The following is a 23,141-nucleotide window of genomic DNA, read 5'->3' as shown; positions in this document are numbered from 1 at the left end:
TCCACTTTGAGATGTTAGGTCAGGAGAGAGGTTAGGACTAGACATATCTAAGAAACCTCAGCATGTAGGTAATAGTTGAATCCATGGTAGCTGATGAGAACATCAAGTGAAATAGCATAGAAGGAGAAGAGAAGAAAGCCCAATACCGGGAGCCTTGGTTATTGGGTATGACTTCCGTGAAGATCTAATAAAGGAGACTGAGAAGGAATGATCAGACAGGTAGAAACAGAACTAGGAGAAAGCAGTGCCATGAAAAACCTAGAGAGAAGAGAGTATCAACAATACAAGTTTTATTGGCAGTATCAAAGGGTGCAGAGAGGTCGAGAAGGATGAGAAGTGAGAAGAGGTTATTAGATTTGGCATTGAAGAGATCACTGGTAACTTTGGAGAAAGCAGTTTCAGGTGAATGATGAGGTCAGAAGCCAGACTGCCGAGAGTTAAGAAGAGATTAAGCTGAGTGAGTGGAGCTGACCCAGGAGACCACAGATATATGGATTCTGTGATGACTAGCTCTGGTAGACTTCGCTCTTCTCAACAATGCAGGGTTCAAAGATGGCTCCAGGGGACCCATGATAGGGAGAGCTGTCTACATTCAGAGAGAGAACTGTGGAGTCTGGGTGCAGATTGGGGCATACTGTTTGCTCTCCTATTTTTTTCTTTTGTTTTTTTTTTTGTTTTTTTTTTTTTGTTTTGTTTCTTCTTTCTCAATATTCATTCCGTTGGTTGTGGTTCTTCTTTACAACTTAATTATTGTGTAGATGGGTTCGATGTGAAGTTGTGTGTAGAAGATATATATCGGATTCCATGCCATCTTGGGGTGGGGGGGAGAGAAAATCAGGAACTCGGGATCATGTGGAGCTGAGTATTGTAAACTAAAAATAAAAAAAATCTTAATTAAAAAAAAAAAGAGATTAAGAAGAAAGGAAGTGGAGGAACCTCTTGAAGATGGCTTTCCCAAGGAGTTTAGCCACAAAAGAGAGAGACATGAGATGACAGTTAACATGGATGGATGAATCAAGGGAAAGTTTTTGAGGACTGGGAAGACATGGATATGTTTGTAGGCAGGGGCAAAGCAGTCAACAGATAAGGAAAGAAGATAAGTGAAAGAGTGGGGATGATAGAGAGTGGCAAAATTCTGCAAAGAAAGGATGGAATGGGATCACTTGTGCATGTAGAGGGATTTGACTTCCTAAGCAGAAGGGCTACCTTTTCATATGAGATGGGTGGAGGAGGAAAAAAATGGAAGGAAACCTCTTCTCACCATACAATCTTAGATGAGAGGGAGCTCTTGGCAAATGTCCTCATTTTTTTTTTCAGTGAAGTATGAGGTAGGGTTTTCAGTTTGGAAGGTGGGGAGAGTAAAAGCCATAGGTGATTTGAGGAAAGATGCAAAGGTTTAGGAGAGGCACTGTGGTAAGTGGTATAATAAGTCAATTAGGGAAGAGTAAAAGGGATTGTCTTGCCTTCCTGGGAGCCAAGTTGAGATTAGGTACCATAAATTTATATAACTATCAACATAGTTTCATAATTTTCTTCAGCTTCATTCTGCAGGTCATATGGGAGAGGTTGGTGGGAGCAATCTAAGACTGAGGCTTGTTAGAAAAAGATCTTTGATAAAGTGTCAAGGAATTAGAGAGAAGACAGTGTAGAATTGAATTGGTTTACCAAGGGGTAATATGCAGAAGGAAGGAGAATTTAAATAGTACAGGGGTGCAAGGCATTAGGCTAAATTCTGTGACCATGAAGATGAAAAATACATAGTCCCTACCCTCAAGATGTTTACAGTCTGATGAAGGCAATATGGTTTACATATGAATATTATGATCCAAGGTTGAATACCCAGTAACCTCCCTTCCTTCGAGGTTCATTCAACTATATTTATCACCTAGTCATAGTTCTAGTGACCATTGTCTAGCTACCTGAAAAACATGCTTTTTTCTTCCTCAATTAGTTTAGTGACTTGCTCATTCTTTCTCTCCTCCCCAAATGCTGCTTCTATAGGAGGAGACTTTGAAGTAAACACCCTAACCTAACCTAACTTCCTAGACTTACTCATTTCGTTAACTAGTCCTCAGCCTACTCAGCCACATACAAAAATAGTCATACCCCTGACCTCATTATCACACACAAATGTGCCATTTCCATGTTCATTAACTCTGAAACTCCTTTATTTGATCAAAATTTGTTGTCATTCAATCTTTTCCTCTGCCTTGCAATCACAAAACCTGTTCTTCATCCTCATAACTTTCAATTTCTTTGCTCTTCATTTCTTTCCCTGGCCATCACCCCTGTACTGCTTAAATTCTTCTCCCTTCCACACACTGACCCCTTGGTGAACCAATTCAACTCTACACTGTCCTCTCCTCTCTAATTCCTTGAGATTTAATCCTATCAATGATCTTCCATTTCCCTTATCTCTTCTCTACCTTTGTCATTTCAACAAGTATTTAGCTGAATAAAGATTTATTAGGTACTCCTTATTTTCCATTGATTGTGCCTTCCCAACCTTCTCTTTCTTTTTCTCTTTCCCCTATCTCCCTGATTTTGTTTTCCTTCACCAGTCCTCTTTGCTTCTCTCTCTCTCTCTCTCCCTCTCTCCCTCTCTCTCCCCTTCTCCTCCTCCCCTCTCTCACTCTAGCTCTCTCTTGCCTTATTCATCTCATTACGAAGCACATGACATTGTTGACAGTAGGTGCTTAAATTCTATTGAATTGAAGTATTTGTTGGTTAGAAATATTCAGGTTGTGTCTACATGATTCTATCAGACCAGACAAAAAAGTTTAATTTTTGTCAATAAAGGCAAATTGCCCCACTAAAGCAATCTGGATTGATTGTCAAGATGGACTAGATAATAGGAACAGGAATTTTTGAAGTTTGTATATTTCTGTCAACAACCAAATTGGTTCAACCTTGTGACAAATTCTGTTATCTCTTAGTAAATGAACTGCAAATGGCTAGCAGGTGGCTTAATGCAGTCTGAAGTAAGGTTTGGAATTCCAAAGGAAAGCTCAGTCCAAGGAAGGATGGAGCACCACAAGACAGAACACAAGGTAGGAGTCAGCAGAGATAAAATAAAACAAGTCTTCTCCATTGAAAGGAAATAGGCATAATACGAAGGGCAGCAAGCAGGGCATGATGGAAACAGATTAGGTCTGCTGGAGACCTGGTGGAAGGGGCTTCAAAACCAGTAGGAGAGATAGGAAGGAGTCTGGACCTGTTATGTAGATCAAGGGTTGGGAACTGGTGCTTATTGATGCTGGAGGGAACACCTGGGGATCTTGGGCTTGTTTATATTCAAAGTCCTTAACTTGAGAAAAGGGGGATCCAGCTGTTGCTGCTGGCCTTCCTTTGATGAATCAAGGGATCTCAGACTCCCCAGTGGCTTCTTATATAGGTGGGGAGGGGAGGCTACTGAGGTCCTTATACCTGCTCCCTTTCTCAAATTATGCAACATCCTTGACTGTTGTGAGCTGTTTTTTAACTGGGAAGTTAGCTTACATGGTTTCATCTAATGTTGTTTGTTTCATCTGCTAGGAAGCTATTCAATTTTAGTTTTTTAAAAATGGCAGTAGTTCATGAGTGACAATATAAAAATCATAGGAAAAATGCCATAGTATTTCTGAAAGAACATGTTTGATTGTGGAATTAAAATGCATCTTACAACATTTGACAGAAGTCAATAAAACTTTGGGCAGAAATCAAAATGTATACTGGCAGAAGTACTTTTATAGTTAGTCTCTGGCCTGTTGAACACACGAAAGGAAAAATTCCGCTTTTAGTTCTTCAGTGTTATTTCAGTTCTAAAATTCAGCTAACCTTAAGTGAACCAATATTCCAGAGTACACCCTCCTAACAATTGTACTTTTCCTTGGGAAGCTGAAAGCACAATTTGTCCTAAGATGTTTTTTTCATTTGTTTTTGCCTAAGGCAAATAAATTATATGTTTTGGATCAGAAGATATTTAGTATTTGGTGGGGGCAGTGGAGGGGCACTAAGGAATGCATTTGTGTTAGGAAAAGATGGGCTTTGTTGTATACTTGGCAGCATGCAACTACAATTCAGTGGTGTATTTGGTCCAGTGAAAATTAGCCTTAGGAAGATGCATATCCTATAATTAAAATGTGCAAGGCATGGAAAACTCAGAGGCATTTAATAGTCTTTTGTACCCCTGTATTTAAAAAAAAACAGTCCTACATAAGTAAGTGAGCATTAATAAATTGTTTATTACATATTTACTGAGCAGCTCTGACGTAGTGAATAGAGAGCAGCTGAGGCCGACCTGCTATTGTTCCCAGGTAGTTCAGTTTCAATGGTGGAATGAAAGCACTTCCAAGCCATTTAACATTTAATAAAAGGAAGTTTAATTAGCCATAATGTAAGAAGGATTTGTAGCAAGGATGCAGCAGCACTTAGTTTACATAGACATGCCCCTCCCATCCCCAGCCCCCATCTCCATATGGAAAAGCACTTGGTCAGTAGAGCCTGATGGAGTGACCACTACTCAGGTTGGATCTTTTGTGGCCCTAGGTGACCAGGAAGCTATATCAACACAGCTTGAGGCCTTCCCCATCCCCAGCCCCTTCAGGTCCTGGCTTTGTAGCCCTCTCCTTCCTCAGGTGATGGTGAAGGTGAGGTTATTCTGACATATCTATCTCTACATCTCTATATCATATCTATATCTATATCTATCTATTCATGTATCTACATATCTGTGTATCAGTCTATCCTATTATATTAGGAAGGCAGAATTTATGATTTCAAAGAGAATCTCATATGTGCCTAAAAGGTCCAGAACCACAGGATACAAGGAATTCTCTAGGCAGAAGGCAGGAGAACTAAAGCATGTATTTACACTCCACAGTAACAAGCCCACAAACCAGGGTCCCCATTTTGATATTTTCATCAAAAGCTTCCAGGCCCAATAAGTCCGCCTCACAAGGGTAACCAGGAGGCCACAGAGAAGCAAGATGGTATAAGGCAAAATCTTATACATGCTTCCCCTCTATGGTAAGAAGATTACCCACTAGCCTCTAGTCAGCTCTGCTACCGGCAGCTCAGCTTCGGCTGTAGGCGTCTCTGGCTCCAACCGGAAAAGGAAGAGAGGATCTTCAAGCTGTCCTCTCCCCTCTTATAGAGTTTTTGACATCATCAAGCACCGCCTGAACGACAAGGGCCGATTGGTTCTTGACTTGGCCCCTCCCCCTAGCGTAGACCAGGTTAACACACCTCCCCTCAGCCAGCCCCATGACTCATCACACAGGAAGCTCCCTGATCCCCCGCATGGCCGCTGGGCCTCCTGCCCTGGAAGAGCAAGCCCCAGTGTCCAGGGAAGCTCAACGAGGTAAGCTGAGTCATTCAAAGAAAACAAAGTCCATTCTGGTTACACCTATTACAAGAGCTGGCCTCAAGCCAGAAAGACCTGGGTTCAAATCCCACATATGACATATTGGCTATGTAATCCATGGCAGATCTCTTAATCTTTCTGTACTCTAGGTAATTCTCTAAGACTATACATTTCAGAGAAAGTGGAAATCTGCATTGGTAGATGGAGTTTCCTCATCTGAGACTTTCTTACAACAGTTCCAGTCCTAGAGGAGCTACAAATAGGGTAGGGTGATTAGGGCTCTGTCCTAAGGCTCTGAATCAAGAGGGGCACTGAATTAAGAGCATATCAATGGCATTTGCAGTCCTTCACAATTGTAGAGACAACAACTAGGCTTTGTGCCCAGTATGTGCGGTGCAGAGTGGGCATATGCTTCATCACAATCATAGATCATGTCATATCTGAGTTATGATTTAAGAATAATTAGTTAAAATTAGACACTACTAGATGGTGGGCTGGGGGAAGTTCCTGGTCCCTTAGTACCAGTGACTTTATGCCAGGGTTCCAGGTCTTTATCTCTGCCTACTCCCAGACCCACCTGAGGATATTCTTTGTGCTGTTTGCATGGCACACAGTTTGTAGACCTTCTTCCAGGTGTAAACACACCTACTTTTGACCCTGATGTCTAAGCTTGTGCTAGGTAAACACCATTGGGATTCAGAAAAGTAAGATATGACCCTTGCCCTCAAAGAAATTATAATCTATTTGGGAAAATAAGACACATGAAGCAACAGAAGGGACGCGGCAGATCACTACTAATATGAGTTATAACAATAGCAACAGCAACATGATAGCTAACATTTACATAGCACGTTCTGTACAACATATAAGTTTTATAAAGTGCCTTACATGTTTCCTAATTTGGACCGCACAACAACCCTGTATGGTTAATGCTGTTACTAACTGAATTTTACAGATCAGAAAACAGACTAAGAGAGGTCGAATGACTTGACTATAAATTCTTATTGACTTTATTAGGGTTACCCACAGTAAGTATCAGAAAATTTAAGGACAGTATTATATAGTACATACAGGATATGGGCTCAAGGGCTCTTGACTATGAAGTCAAGAGAAAGCGTGAGGTTGGGAGTACTTGGGGAAGGCTTTCTATAAGAAGAACCCATTCAGGTATGATGATCAACAGCTTTGGAGAGGTATCAAAGAAGGGCCATTGCACACAAACCTGAGTCAAGCTAGGGAGGCAGGGAAGAACTTGCAGTAATGATGGGACTATGATGAGTCCTTCCTATTAACAATAAAGGGTGATAGCACTTAGTTTTTGGTCCTGAAAGGTTTTTTTCACCATTCTGCCTGAAAGGAGGGCTTGGACTAGGTAACCTCTGGAGGGTCTTAACAACTCCCAGATTTTTTGTCTATTCTGCTGTTATTTTCCCCCTTCTGTCTTCATGATCTATTTCTGAAAAAGGGAAAATTTATTCTAATCACTATCTGCATTAAATAAGTTATGAGTGGTACACATGTTTGGCATCAGGCCCAGAATTAGGGGAAGGGCAGAAGGGAACAAGAGGGAAACATTTGCAGCTAAGATTCCATTCCTTGAATACCATCCAGCAAGAACCAAGAACTTGTAGAAATATACAATGTAAAAATTGGCTTGGGAAATGTCACCATTTGGGTATTTTATCTTTTTTCCTTTGGCTATTTCATTTTTTAAAAATTTGGTTTTTAAATATTGTGATAGTTTGTTAAGTCCGTGAATAAAATTTCCTTATGGCTGTTGTGCTTTAATTTCACTGATGCAGATGAATTGTGTTGTTAGTGAAGGTGTGATGCTCCTTATATTTCTCTTTTCTGGCTTTTCTAGCTTTCAGTGTTAGAAAAATGAAGAACGTGGTATGAAGCTATTTAAATTTGAGCTCTCAGAGCTGTAAAGCTCTTATTCCTTGGCGAGATATCTGACTTTTTCAGAGCAAATGAAAAATAATCCCCACAAACGAAGAAAGAAATATGTTTTCCCTTTGTCTAACCTGTTAGGTCTCAGGTGGGGGGGGCAATAAAACTCTTATTCATTTAGTATTTCATAGGTATCCATATGGTATCCATTGAGATCTAAATGGAGAAGACATTTGTCATTGAAAGAATTTTTAAAATTTGATATTTAAAGTACAACACAAAGAATAAAACTTTATATATGAAAGGGGTCATAGAGATCATTTGATCCAAACTTTTCATTTCATAGGTAAGGAAATAGAGGCCCAGAAGAAGAAATAATATTTTTTATGGTCACACAGCTATACATGGAAGAGCCTGGGACTCAAAACCAAGGTTCTTGATCCTAACCAAATTCAGTGTTCTTTCCATTACACCTCACTGCTTCTTTGGGAGAGTAAATCATGGGAGGAGATTTTCTTGTGAATGATTTTAAAATATATTTGTATAGCTAAGGGTTGATTTGAAGCATATGGGGTTTGGCTCTGTGGGGAGGTGCATGTGTTTTGGACTCTTCCTGAAGCGAATGTGTGATCAGAGGCTCCTGGTTGTTCCTTTAATCTCTGTGATTGGAGAGAAGTCAGGAAAAGATAAAAGATGATCAATGACTAAGCTAGGAAGAGTCTCCTACTCTCTATCATATGACCACAGCATCAACCAGGAGTTTCTAGTTCAGCACATTCCCCATTTTATATAGATAAGGGAACTGAGGTGGACAGAGGTTAAGTTCTTTGCCCAGGGTCACATAACTAGTGTCTGAGGCAGGATTTGTTATTTTTTAATTTTTAAAATTCATTCATTCATTCATTCATTTCTTTAATTCTTTTTTTCTTTTACATTTTGAGTTGCAAATTTTCCCCTTCCCCTAGCGCCTCCCCCTCCTATCAAGAAGGCAAGTAATATAATATCAATTATATACACGTATTCATTAGCCATGTTGCAAAAAAAGCAAGACAAATAAAGAAAGTAAAAAAAAAAAGTATGTTTCAATCTGAGGCAGGCTTTAAACTGAGATCTTAACTCCAGGCTCAGTGTCCTGAGCCACCTAGTCTCCTTATTCTTGGTTTATGAACCACGTCTCCCAAGATTTTCATTATCTTCATTTATTTCCATCTTTACATTGAAATCACTAGATGTCCAATTTATGTTTAATTTTGAAAAGTGTTTATGAGTTCTTCATATAATTTATTTACCTTTTTATCTTCTAAAACACATATTTGTATATAGGCTATAGTTAATTTTATTATGGTCTTTTTGCAAGTACTAATGAAGACTGCAACATATGATGACAAAATAGCTCATTAAATTACATTTTTTTTGCCTTCTGGTGAATGATAAAACCTGTCCCACCGACTTTCAGAGGCAGTACGAAGTAGTAGACAATGACCTCAGTTTGAAGACATAGGACCTAGTTTCAGATCTGTGCTCTACCATACTACTTGTGTGGTTTTGATGAAGTCACTTCCTCTCTCTCTGTCTCAAATTCCTCATCTGTGCTGAACTACAGAGGGGCAGCCAGATGATACGGTGGATAGAGCACTAGCTCTGGAGTCAGGAAGAAGACTCGCTTTCCTGAGTTCAAATCTGGTCTCAGACATTTACTAGCTGTGTGACCCTGGCAAGGCACTTGAAGTTTGCCTCAGTTTCCTCATCTGTAAAATGAGCTGGAGAAGGAAATGGCAAACCACTGTAGTATCTTTGCCAAGAAAACACAAAAATGAGTTTGTAGAGAGCCAGACATGACTGAACATGGACTAAACAGCAGGGAACTAAATGACCTTTGAGTTCTTTTCTAGTTCAAAATCTGTGTTCCTATCATCCCAATAACTACTTTCTTTGCCTCTACCTCTGGTAGAACCTGTAAGAAATGGTTCCACTGAAATGCAATTTCTTCTTCCAGATTCTGGCTTTGTTCGTGGTAAGAATATTAAGATCCATAACCATTTGGTTCTTCAAGGTATAAGTCCATTCATTATGCATTGGACAAGAACATCAAATTCAGAATAACAACAAAAAAGCTAATGTTTTTAGATGATCTAAAAATTGTATTATTCTTGGTACTTCCTGGTCCTTTTTCTAGCACTATGGCACTGTGGCTAGAGAAACACCAAATCCTGTTCTGAGTTATTTTTATATAGAGATATAAAAATAACCAGAGAATTTGGATGGCTAGAAGGTGCTAGTAGAAAGAGAATTAAAGAAACTCAACTTAACTTTACAGATAAAAAAAATTGTGTGAATGGGAGTGTGGTAGACCCTTTGAGGGATACAAAGATATTTCAGATGATGTTCCTGCCCCCCAAGTGCTTAGACTCTGGTAGGAGAAATAGATAAGTACACTATTAACTCTGGTACTTGGTTTAAGGAAAGGTACATGAAGAGCTTGAGAAAAGGAACCTGGCCTACAAAATGATTGAGAATTTGGGTTCTCAACTAAGATTAGAGAACATCAAAGTAGGAACAATCTGGGCTTATGTAAATATAAACACCGAATAGGCTAATGTTGCCAATAAAATAAATCATGAGTGGGACTTGAATGACCACTCAACCTTTATTCCCTTGGAGGCCCACAAACATGTTCTTTAAGCCAGTGATATTAGGAGCCAACAAGTGAATCCTTACTGGCTTTAGTCCTGGTCACTACAAAATAATATTGCAAGAAAAAAAAAAACCAAAATGCATCTGCATCCTATAAAAATAGTTGGTGGGTTACCATTCTTTGTTTCTCTTCTCTTTTGTGTCCAACTTTAATTTCTGTGTGTCTATGAATTTTTTTTAAAAACAAATTCCATTTCTACTATGTGAGATGTTACATTTGATTGGAAAATCCAGAGATTTTATAAAAATTCTCTGAGGCATGGTTCACCTATATATTTCAATGGAAGACAACAAATTGATGGCCATGTTCCTCTTAATGTTTATGCTGTTAATCTTCATAGTTGATGAGCAATTGTGAAGACTCATGAGGGAAAACAGATGCTGTGTGTTTGACATACTGAAAGTCCTTTTCTCAAGGCCTTATCAAAAAGAACTAAAATAAAAGTTGTCCTTGGCACAAGCAACATATACTTTTCAAATTCATTTCACCAGGGAAGAAATTTTTAAGCTGTAATTTAATAAATATTTCTTTCTAGGAAAATATGAGTACTTGTTTCCCTGTTACAATATATCACATTTAATTTTCCATCTAACTCCAAAATTTTGTGTCTAAGATTCTTTAAAATCTTTTGGGGGTTGGCTCTTATCTCTACAATGGGAAAGTATTTCTATGGAACATGACTATCAGCATAGCTTGACTGATGTCTCAATACTTAATGGGCTAAAGTGATTTGATTGCATTAAAGTAAATTTAATCTTCATCAAAAATGCATAAATACTTTTGTAATGGAAAAGATATTTCTTGGATGTTTTGAGGAAATATCTGCCATGGTTGTTGTATTCTTGGAGTTGACATTTCTGGCAATCACTTTTCACCTTGTGTCCAAGATGAATAAAGAATTAAAGGAAAACATGAGTTAGGTTCATGGCTCCCATACCGTATAGCTCAAATAACTACAGTATAGGAAGTTTAGAAGATAATCTCTAATGAAAATAGATTAGAGAACATTCAATATTTGTTCATATGTAATATTAAACTTCTATTGGATTAAGTCATATGAAGACTTTTCCAGATAGTAATAGAGGGATGCTACTGATGAAACCCCACTTCTAACCAATACTTTGTGAATCCTTTTCAAAATTGTTGTTGAAGGGGAGATGATTAATTCTGGGAACTGCATTGGAAAGATATGCTTGGATTTAGAAGGACTTTAGTTTAGCCTGACACCAAATAGAATTTTTTAAAAAGAGAGAGATGAGCTTCTGTAACCTTTTTGCCTGCTGGAAAAGTTTATATTCCTTAACTGAAGTATAGATACCCTTAGTTCTAATTGAATTTTCAGTTTGCAGAATGGTAAAGTTGGCTTCCTGTTTATTAGGTGGCCTGAGGATCCACACTTAATGGATTTGAGGGGAGAAGGAGGCATTAGTCACATTAGTGCATACTAATAGATGGAAAAATTTAAAAGAGGATATATATTTGATTGAGAAATATATCATTACCATAACTATATTATGTACATTTAAGAGTATTCAAATGAAGCAAATTTTCTAAATTAAGAAAACAAAGGGACTATCCCATTTGATACTTGCTGAGAGTAAATCCTGAATGTTATACATATGTACCACTGAGCATCAAACTAAAATGAATTCAGACATTAATAAAACTAAAGCAACACAAGGACTGAAATTGAAGATTACTAGTAAGTGAAATAATCAGATTGATTTTGTATCTTTCTAAAATGACCCTACTTCTGGTTATTTGATTTTATCCTATAATTGCCTAAGTCATGATCCTTTGTCTCTGAACTTTATCAAGAAATTTAGTTGGCCTGTAATGAGTTAAGTTTAGAAATCCAATTCTTCGCTAATCACTGTTCTATCCTTGTGTCAAGGAAATCCGTTATCCTTGAAGGATGCAGGTGGACACCAGGGAGTCTGGTCTAGTATCTTTATACCCTAAAGCTATCCTTCAAAGATGTCTGGTTTATTATCCAAGTTTGGTTTGCTATCTCTGTCCTTGCAGATGCAGCTGGACTCAAACGATGAACATTTCTTCATCACAGGAGAGAAGGAAGGCATTGTTGCTAGTCCTCATTTCCAATTTCCATTCACTCATTTTATTCCATCTATGATACTAGCCTTTCTATTTTCTGTACTCCCTAAAATTATGAATGAGATGTCTTCCTCATTTGGGGCCTTTCTTTCCTGAGGAAGCTGAGATCCTTTTTATTGTTAAATTTGTACTTAACAAATAAATTGATCATCCTTGGGACTTTGAGCCTCAGCCTATCTTAATTTTTTTAACCATTACATTAAGTGAACAAATTAAACAAATGTAGTTATACTAAACTGTTACCTGCTACAAATCTTAACAACACTGACTGTTTTCTTTTAAGATCCTTCAGAACAGTGTCTGTGTGCATCTTGATAGGATCATAGATTTGGGCTGGACAGGGTTTTGGAGGTTGGTCTTATCAAATCCCCTCATTTTTATGCCTCATTAATTCATTTAGAACCTAAGCTGTGCTTTAAATGAAAACAGGGAGTCTTTTAAGTAGAGTCAACAAAGGCATCTGTTCAGGGTATATGAAAGTACTTGTGTAAAGATGCAGAGGTGAAAGATGGAGAGATGGAGTCTCATCATTCAAACAGTCAACAAGTGATACTGTGCTTAGAGTTGGATTTATGAAAAAAGGTCAAGAGTTCCTAAATTCATATTTTATGTTCTAATGGAGTAAATGGAGTAATGGGGTAAAAAACCCACAAAAAATTTTGCACACACAGGTTATACATACAGCATAAATGGAAGGAAATCTCAAAGAGAAGGCCCAAGTGGAGGTGGGGAAATGTATCAATAAGGCAAGATTCATGACCACGAGGATGACCATGAACATGCCTGTATGGTTCGGAATTGCAAAGTGTGAAAAACTCTCTAGGTAGAAGGCAGAGGAAGTATAACATTTATTTAGACACCAGAAGACCAAGTCCCAAGACCAATAACTCCAATTGAATATAGCAGTAATTATATTCCGAAACCAGTAAGCCCACCTCAATGTAACAACAAGGAAATTATAACACAGTATTATAGCAAGGAACCAAGTCATCCTGTAACCTTACCCCCTGCTGGGGACTCATGAATTCTAACTGCTTGCTCATGTTCTCTCTCCCCTCAGTTCTCTGGTCTCCACAGCTCCCTGATTTCGACTCTCTGTTCCACATTCTTTCTGCCTCTGTCTCTCAGAGTTCTTACTTCTCCTCCTTGGGCTGAATTCTGAATTCTGAATTCTCACTTCTGACTTCTGAATTCTCAGAATTCAATGGCTACCTTCTGGGTATATATACTCTTTTTAGGGCCCCGAGGACTTCACAGCCAATCAGCAAAAGGGTGTGGGCAAGATCCTTAATCACTGATTGGCATCACAAAGGTATAGGCCAGCCTCTAACCAGGCCTCCTTTATCTGGCCCCACCTGAGGCCTATTGAATGGGTGGGAAAGATCTTTAATCACATTATTACCACTGGGAAGGAAAGAAAAATCCTTCTATAGATGATGAGATTTACTCTGAGTCTTGAAGAAAACCAGGGAAGTAGGAGGTAAAGGTGAGAAAAGAAGGCATTGTGGGTATGGGCTACAGGCAGTGCAAAGGTTCAAGGTGAGAACTGGAATGTCATGTTAGAGGAATTATAAATATGCCAGTATATCTGGGTCATAGAGGACATAGAGGGGAGTAAAGTGTAAAAAGAAGGGGCTAGTTTGTGAAGGCTTTAAATGACAAACAGTATTTTGTGTTTAATTTTTGAAGGCAATACAGAGCTCCCAGAGCTTATTGAGTAGGGGTATGTGTGTGTGTGTATGTGTGACATTGAAATCTTGTCTTTTAGAAAAATCACTTTGGCCACTGAATAAAGAATGAATTGCCATGAAGAGAGACTTGAGGTCAAACACCATGGTACTGCCATAGTCAATGCATGAGGAGATGAGGTCTTGTGCCAAGGTGGTAGTTGTGTATAGAGAGGAGAGAATGTATCTGAGATATGTTGTGAAGGTAGAAGTGACAAGATGGCATCAGATTGTATATGTAACGGGAATGTGAATGAGTAGATGGGGACAACACCTAGTTTGAAAGCCTGGTTTCCTGGGAGATATGTGTAGCCCTCAAAAACAGGGAGTTCAGAAGAGGGGAGAATTTGGAATGAAAGACTATGAGTTCTGTTTTGAACGTATTGAGTTTGAAATCCCTACATGATATGTATTTTGAGATGCCTAAAAGGCAGTTGATAAGATGAGAATGGAGAGGTTAGGGCTGGATATGTAGATCTGGGAATCATTTGTACAGAAATGTTTGAACCCAAGGGAGCTGACAAGATCACCAAGTGAGATACTATAGAGAGAGAAGAGAAGACGGTCCAGCACACCTGCAATTCGTGAGCATGACTTGGATGATGAATCTTGTCAATGGGAAGCAACTAGGTTTGACTAAAATTAAGAGTATTTTATAAGCAGAATAATAAAAAATAAGACTGGAAAGTGAAGTAGGAACCATATTATAGCATACTTACAATGCCTGACTGAGGATTTTATGCCTTAGGACTTTTAGTAGTCCTGCTCTGGCCTGCGATGCTAACATCTTAAGTATTGTGTGAGTATTTGGGACCCCACAATTTAGGAGAGCCATTGTTAAGTTGGAAAGTACCCAGAGGAGGACAACATTAGTGAAAGACCTTTCATCAGTGCCATATAAAGATCAGTTGAAGGAACTAGGGGTGTTTAGGGTAGAGAAAACAAGGCTTGTAAGGGACATTATGCTATTTGAAAGACTATCATGTACAAGAAGGATTCCATTTGTTCTCTTTCTCCCCAAAAGAAAGAATCAAGAAAAACAAGTGGAAATTGCCAAGAAGAAAATTTAGGCTTGATATAGAAAATAATATCCTACCAATTAAAAGTATTTAAAAGTGGAATAGGCAGCGCAAAGAGGAAAAGCTTGTGAAACTGGGTCAATACAAAGATGGTATCATTAGTAAAAGTGGAAAAGTTGAGAGGAAGGATTGGATTTGGGGAATTAAATCGGGTTCTGTTTTGCATATGCTGAGTTTGCAATCAAAGAAGATAATTTCAGCAGTAATCCTGAATATAGTAAAGTTGGGCCTCTCATCCATACTGGCTATGTGACTCTGGCCAAGTCACTTAACCTCTAAGTGCCACCAAATACCTCTCAATGTTACAGTTGTACAGTCTTTGCTGATCTGCATTTCCTTACTAGAAGTTCTCCATAACAATGAAATTACAGGTCCAGATCTCCTCCCTACAAAAACAAAAAGTGTATGCATACTTAGACACAACCATTTGGAGAGAATTAAAGAAGGCTTAATTTCCTTTATTTTGCTTCAAAATTTTTCTACCCTGCCCTCTCCTCTTTATCCTAAGGGTATTCTTCACATCCAAATCTCCTGGAAACAGCATTTATGGGTTCCTTTAATATGTTTTAAGTCCAAAAATATTCTCTGGCCACAATAGTTTGTGAAATACTAATTAAAGGGAACACTGAAAGCATGGGGAAAGGTCAGCTTTCCTCTCATGAATCTGTTTCTTTTTGGTGGAAAAAAGGTCACCTTTCCCTAATATGGATAGAGTGTATTTGTAAGTCATTAAATCTTTGAAAGCTTTTAAAACACTAGTTACTTTTGGCATGCTAAACTTTTTTTTTTCTTTTTGTAACATTTTTGACAGCTTTAGAGAATGTTCAGTAGGTCTACTTAAGTAATTGATTTAAGAGACTGCGTAAGAGTGGCATCAAAGAGACCTGGGTTTTCTTGAAGTAGAATGGGGAATTCAACTACTTTCTAGGTCGAGGGCTCTGAACCTGAGGTCCATGGATGACCCCTTAGGTATTCATGACTAGACTTCAGGGAGTCAGTGAATCTGGTTGAGGAAAAAAAAATTACATCTTAATTTTCACATTATTTTCACTCTAATTGAGCTTTAGTCAGTGTGTGGATATACTAGTGTGAGAATTTCCCTCACAAATGCTGATCACAGCCCATCTGTAACTTAGTAGATGATCAAATCAATCAGTACTTAAAAGAAATTAATTCAGATTATTCACTGGAAGAGCAAATACCAAAGCTGAAGTTTAAATACTTTGGCCACATAACATGAAGATGAAACTCATTGGAAAAAAACCTGATATTGGGAGAGATTGAAGGCAAAAGAAAGAGGGTATGGTAGAGGATGAGATGGACAGATAGTATCATGAAAATAACAAACATGAGCTTAGGCCTTGAGAGATAGTGGAGGATAGAGGAAGAAGAAGATGGAGGAGGAATAGAAAGAAAGGAAGGAAGGAAGGAAGAAAGAAAGAAAGAAAGAAAGAAAGAAAGAAAGAAAGAAAGAAAGAAAGAAAGAAAGGAAGGGAGGGAAGAAGGAAGTAAGGAAGAAAGGAACAAAAAACAAACAATCCCAGCAACTTGCCTGAGGCATATATAGGTTAAAATGCTGAGAGCTGAGGACTTGGAGTCAGGAAGACCTGAGTTTGATTTCTCTGTCAAAACTCTTACTATGCATGTTATCCGGGACAGGTCACTTAACCTGTCTGTGCCTCAGTGCCTCAGTTTCATTATCTGTAAAATGGAGATAATAACAATTCACAAGGTTGTTGTGAAGATAAAATGAATTAAGATATGTAAAGTACTTTGAAAACCATAAGGGCTATGTAAGTGCTAGCTATGATAAATTATCATTATTATCATTACTATTAGTAATTTGCAGGTTCCAGAGAAAGCATTCGAACTCAGATCCTCTAGAATCCAATCCTAGAATGGTATTATTCCATACTACCTTTCCTTAGAGTATTTTTACTACCTGACTATTCTAACAGTAATGTTATGTATTTTTTTCAGGTACTTGTACAAGAATGAAATCCACACAATAGATGCCCAAGCATTTAAAGGGCTTATATCCTTGGAGCAGCTGTAAGTAATGCTACCTTAATGAAACACTGATTGAGTTCATTAAGAAGCCAAACAACTTAGTGTTTTTCCTACAAAGTTCAATTGTGAGACTACATATATATATATATATATATATATATATATATATATATATGTATATATAATATGCCTTTTAAGCTTTATGCTCAAATTATCTCACATTCTGTGAATAACTCTATAAAAATTCTTATGCATATAACAACTTTAGTGTTTTCTTTTAAATAAAAGTGGAAAGATTGAAAGTTAAAATGGACCTTAAAGAGCCTCCAGTCCAATTCCTTATAGGATTTAGAGCTGATAGGAATGTTGGAAATCATTTATGCCAACCCACTCATTTTACATATAAGGAAATAGGGCTAGAGAGGTTATATCACTTGTCCAGTATCACCATGGACAGTATAAATATGATGCAGAATTCAAACTCTGGTCCTTTAATGTCAGTCACCCTTGGTCCCAGTATAGCTTGCTAGACTCCTTCATTTTACAAAGGGAGCTGAAGCCTAGAGCAGTGAGATGACTCACACTGTGGTGCTGCCAGTGAGGGCTCCTAGCTAAATTCCCAGTCCAATTTTCTTTTTGCTACATAAAACTGATAATGTGAAAACTATGCATGATGCCCTTACAAAGTGGCAAATCACTATCAGAACCCCAGGATGAAATGTAAATCTCACTATGAGAAAAATCAAATTAAGTGAATAAAGCCGCTGAAACAAAATTGGATACTTTATTCCGAATTTTTCCATAATGCCTGAGTGTTTGTGAGACAGATCCTTCGGCTATAATTGAAAGCATTGTCCACTCGGACCATAGCTTTAGAGACACGTTTCCATTGAGTAGCAAATATCCTTGTTTATGGCGTTCGCATGAGCAAAGCTTTAAGACATTATTTGTTATTTATATACAGTTCTTAATAGGACTTTAATAGCAGAAATCTGTGATTGCTGGCTTGAGGGAGACCTAGTTTAATAGCAGTACATAAGAAAAGACCTGAGGATTTTAGTGGACTGAAAGTTTAATATGTCAACTCTGTGGGGTGGCAGTCCAAAAAGCTAATCTTTTTTGTTATCTGTAAAATGGGGATAAAAATAGAACCTACCTCCCAGGCTTGTTATGAGACTCAAGAGAGACAATAATTGCAAAGCATGTAGTACAGTGCCTGGCACATAGTAAAGCACTATATAAATGTGAATAATATAATAATAATATTACCCAATCATTTAATTAATAGTATTTATTAATTATTATTTAATTAATAATAATTATTATTCATGCCATGTCAAGTGAGAAGTGTTGTATAGTAGAAAGAATACTGCTTTGGAGTGAAAGGACTGAAGTTCAAACCCCACTCTGGTTCTCACTACATATCTGACTTTGGGCAATTCACTCAACTCCCTTGGAACTTCAGTTTCCTTATTTGTAAAAGGAGGGGGATGAACTTTTCCCTTCCACCTTCTTGCTGTCAAAGGCAACACCACCTTTCTGTCCCACAGGCTCACAACCTAGTTGTTATCCTTGACTCCTCATTCTCTTGAATCCTGCCCCTCTCACATCTAATCTGTTGCCAAGGCCTATTGATTTCACCTTTGCAATATTTCTTGAATGCTCCCGTTCTCTCCTCTGTAACTGCTCCCTCTCTGGTGCAGGCCTTGATCTCATGCCTAGATTACTGAAGTAGCTGCTGGTGGGTCTGCTGTCTGCAAGTGCCCTCTCACTCTAATCCATCCTCCACTCAGCCGCCCAAGTGATTCTTCCAAAGCACAGGTCTGACCATGTCATCCTTGTCCTCCTCCGCAACCCAATATTCCAGTGGCTCCCTATCCATTCAAGGATTAAATACAAAATCCTCTGACATTCAAAACCCTTCATAACCACCCGTGCATGTCAGAGCATCACCTTCCTAATGTCAGGGTCCTCTTTGAGAACAAAGTACAAACAACCACAACAACAAACAAAATCACTCATCCTCTTTCCAGGCTTCTACCTTAAACTCCTCCATTTATCCTTTGATTCAATGACAATAGCCTCCTACCTGTTCTTTGAACAAGATACTCCATCTCTAAGTTCTGGGCATTTTCATTGGCTGGTCACCATGCCCAGGATGTTCTCTCTCTCCATCCCTGTCTCTTTGCTTTCTTGTTTATTTTTCAGGTCTCAGCAAAAATTTCATCTTCTACAGGAAGCTCATCCCAACTCCTCTTAATTCTAGTGCCTTCCCTCTCTTGATTATTCCTTAATTGTCCTGTATTGATCTTGTTTATACATAGTTGCTTGAGTGTTATTCCCCCTCCCCACCCCCCACATCAGATCATGAGCCCCTCAAGGTCAGGGATTGTCTTATGCATTTCTTATTATCCCTAGCACTTAGTTTTGACCTTACATGCCTCACACCTGTGTATCTTATACACAGCAGGTGCTTAATTTACACTTAGTGGAACTGGAAAGAAATAAGATTGTTTTTATGCACATTATTCATTCTTACCCCACATCTATATACTTTGTGTCTCCAATGTTTTAAATTTGGGTCACATTCTGATTTAAATAACACTTATGATCTAGTTCAGTATGAAAAATCTATTTACTTAACATAACATATTGTATTATACCCTACAATTAAGAAAGCCTTTGTGTTACAATCCAGCAAGGGAGGTGACAAGGTAGTTATTTTTTTTATCCCATTTTGCAGGTAAAGTAATTGAGGCTCAGAGAAGTTGACTATTCAAGGTTTTACCAGGGCTGGGGTTGGAAAACCAGGTCTTTGTACTCCCTATCTAGTGCCTTTTTCCTTAAAGCTATGCTGATGTATATCATTTAAATATGTTTACAAATGTTTTATAAACATTTAGCATAGTAATAGGCCTAATTTCTATTTAAGATGCACATAATTCCCATCATTAAATATTTTAAATTCTAAAAATAATTGGCTCTCTTTTTATTGGCAATGAGTAATGTTACACTCATTTTTTAGATACTGTGGAAACATGCAGTTCTAATTTCTATTTTTAAAGCACAGTGACACTCATACTTTCTTATGTTGGCCTATAAAGAAAGAGGTTTGTTGTTAGCTAAAAATTTCATGTTTAATTTTCCATTTAGAATATAATTGGCTATGTTAATCCTCGCTCTGAAAGCCAAGTTTGTTTTGGACTATGTCTGCACAACTACAATAAATATAGGCAACACAAACATGTGGATAGTTCAATTTCCCTTGAACCCTCCCTAGAGCCCCAAGTGGCAAGGCCTAGAAATAACATTATTGTCATTTGCACAGTTGTTAAAGATGCTATGTCAAACTGTCCTGATTCTGCCTCACTGATCCAAAATCAGCCTTTGACAGTAACTAACTTAAGGCATGTTTTGAAGATGGCATTTTTAGTGCAATGCCTCAGACATTTGGTTTATTTTTAACAGTAAAAGTTCTATAACTGGAGCCTGTTTCAGGGGCATGTGTTGGTTACCTTGTTCAATAGGACTGTTTTCCTTATGTTGGCCATGAAAAAGCAAATGGTGATTAATTTTAAAAAATCATTATTGCCTTTTGCTTCTAGACCATAGTCATTTCCCCACAATCACCCCCTCCTCCCACAATTGGATTTTCCTTTGTAACAAAGAAAACAGATTTAAACAAAACTGGTTAACATAGCAATGAGTTTTGGCAATGTATACATAATTCCACAAGCATAGTTTTCCACTTCTTTATGGAGAATCAAGAGATGTATTTCACCATAAATTCTCTAGGATCAAGATCGGTCGTTGTAATTTATCTGAGTTCAACTACTTTTGAGTGTCGTTTTAACTATTATTATTATAATCCCTATCTATGTTGTTTTCCTGGCTTAGTTTACTTTATTCTGTATTAATTCATGCAAATCTTCCCAAGTATATGAATTTATCATATTAAAGGGAGGGAGAGGAGAAATGGAGTAAGAAGGAAAGGGAAAATGGAAGGAAAGAAAGAGGGAAGACTAAAAAGGGGGAAGTAAATGGAGGGGAGATACAGACAAAAGGGGAGAAGACAACCAAATCAACAAAATATTAAAAAGAATAAAATGAAATAACAATAGAGAGGAAGTGCAAATAATTATCAGAAGCTATGATGCACAATTACATGCCAGCTAAACTGAGAATTTAAAAGAGATGATCATGTACAAAAATATAAAATGCATAAATTAAAATAAGAAACAGAGCTCTTGGCCCCATATTAGAAAGAGAAATATTGTATAATAAGCTATGAATGATCTACCAAAGAAAGAGACCCTCATCTTGATATATGTACAAGTTAATTAGAATTATTTTTTCTTACTATGTAGATTTCATTATGTTCGTATGCCACATTTTGGTTAGCCATCTTCCAATTTATAAGTGTTCACTTTATCCCATTCTTTGCTACTCCCCGAAATGATGATATAAATATCTTGGTGTATGTGGAACTTTTTCTTTTATCTTTGACCTTATTTGGTTAGAGGCTAAGCAGTGAAATCACACTAGGCAAAAAGGTATGATGTTAGTCATTCTTTCTGTATCATTCCATATTTTTTTATGAGAAAGGTTGGACCAATTCACAGCTCTCTCAACAGTCTATTAGCAAACTTGTTTTCCCACATCACTTACAACATTAAATATTTACACCTTTTCTCATTTTTGTCACTTTGGAAGTGTGAGATAAAACTGCAGAAGTACTTTAATTGGTTTTTCTCTTATTAGTGATTTGTAATATTGTATCATATGATTGCTGATAGCTTTCACGTCTTCATTTGAAAACTTCATATCCATTTGCTATTAATCTATTAAGTTATGGTTTTTATATATTTGCACCAATTCTCTATATAAATTGGGTATCAGATTTTTATTTTTGTCATATTTAATATAATAGTTTTCTCCACTAAACCACTTCTCTTATTCTAGCTGAACTGATTTTATTTCTACAAATTCTTTTTAATTTTATATAATAAATATCATCTTTTATTTTTAAATCTTTATCCTATGTTTGGTTATAAATTTCCTTTTGGTTATACATTTAAAAAGGAGGTTCTTATGTTCTTTATTTTTTGTGTTGTTAGTGAATATTTATAGTAAAACTTCATCTCATTGTAAACCTATGGTGGTATATAGTGGCAGATTCTCATTGAACCTGTTGCTTGATGTATCACCTTCCAATTTTCCCAATATTTCTTGCCAAATAAGAGTCCTTTCTCCAATAATTTGAAGACTTGGACATGACGCTACATCTTCAATATCTGTGGTAATTGCACTGGTTGTCTCCCATACATGTTGTTCAGTTGTGACCCCATGGGGGGGGTCATTCCATGCATTCCATATGCAATCTCCTCTGTATCTTATAATGAATCCCTATGATTCTGAGTCCCCAATCACTACCTTTAAATCTGGGGATATGAAAGTATAGCCAGTACTTGAAGGGGGTATTAAAGGAAGTGGCATCATTAGGAGTGAGTCATAGTTCAGTGAAGGCCATAAGATAGAATCATTATGAAACAAAGAGGTTAAAGATAAAAGAAAGCTTATTAATTATGGAACAGGTATTCCAGAGGACACAGTGAAAGGATTTAATAAATCTGGAGTGGGACATTGTGGTGTAGGGTTGAGGTGGGTGGTTTGGGCAGATTAGTGAGTTGAGGATGGGGAACAGGGTTTGTAGATCAGCAGCTGGGGTTCTATGTTATGTAAACAGAGATATCCAATTGAGTTAAATAGGATAGTGACTTCAGAGCAAACTGTGTTAAATGAAGGCCATGAATAACAGCATTATATCTGAGTTTCTGAAACATGTATGAAAATCAAGTTCTCATGCAGGAGGCTGGTATCTTAAGGGATTTGGCCAAATCATTTATGTTACCAATCCTTCTGATATGCACACTTTTGCCATTCACTTACATTCCTGGAACTGATTGGTTAATTCAATCATCAATGGAATTGAGGGAACTGGAAAAGTAGTAGGGATAGATATGTATGAGTAGTGGTATCTGTATTACTTTAACTGGGTCTGGGTAGAAAAGACAGAGTGAGAGACCAGCATTGCAAAATATCAGCATCCTGTGGAGACTTTTTAATTTTGTTGTTGTATCTCCATTGCCTAGCAAAGTACTTTACACAGGGTAGGTGTTTAGTAAATACTTGCTGAAACGAAATGAATCGAATTAGTGCCTCGTGACACTTATTCCCTTTTCTTTGACTCTTCCATAAATCCAGCATTTATATACAAC

The 23,141-nt window shown here is 37.5% G+C and overlaps 1 protein-coding gene across 1 annotated transcript in view; it reads left to right on the top strand.

Annotated features, from left to right (window-relative positions):
- Positions 1-23,141, top strand: part of PXDNL (peroxidasin like) — a 570,999-nt gene that overhangs the window by 276,725 nt on the left and 271,133 nt on the right. Inside the window, exon 4 of the mRNA XM_036767090.1 lies at positions 16,834-16,905. Within this exon, the coding sequence (XP_036622985.1) occupies positions 16,834-16,905 (72 nt within the window). The remainder of the gene's footprint in view (positions 1-16,833; positions 16,906-23,141) is intronic.

This window comes from Trichosurus vulpecula, chromosome 1 (assembly GCF_011100635.1).
Source record: "Trichosurus vulpecula isolate mTriVul1 chromosome 1, mTriVul1.pri, whole genome shotgun sequence".
NCBI lineage: Eukaryota > Metazoa > Chordata > Mammalia > Diprotodontia > Phalangeridae > Trichosurus > Trichosurus vulpecula.
The sequence above is the reverse complement of the archived record's forward strand: the minus strand, read 5'-3'. Positions and strand labels throughout refer to the sequence as shown.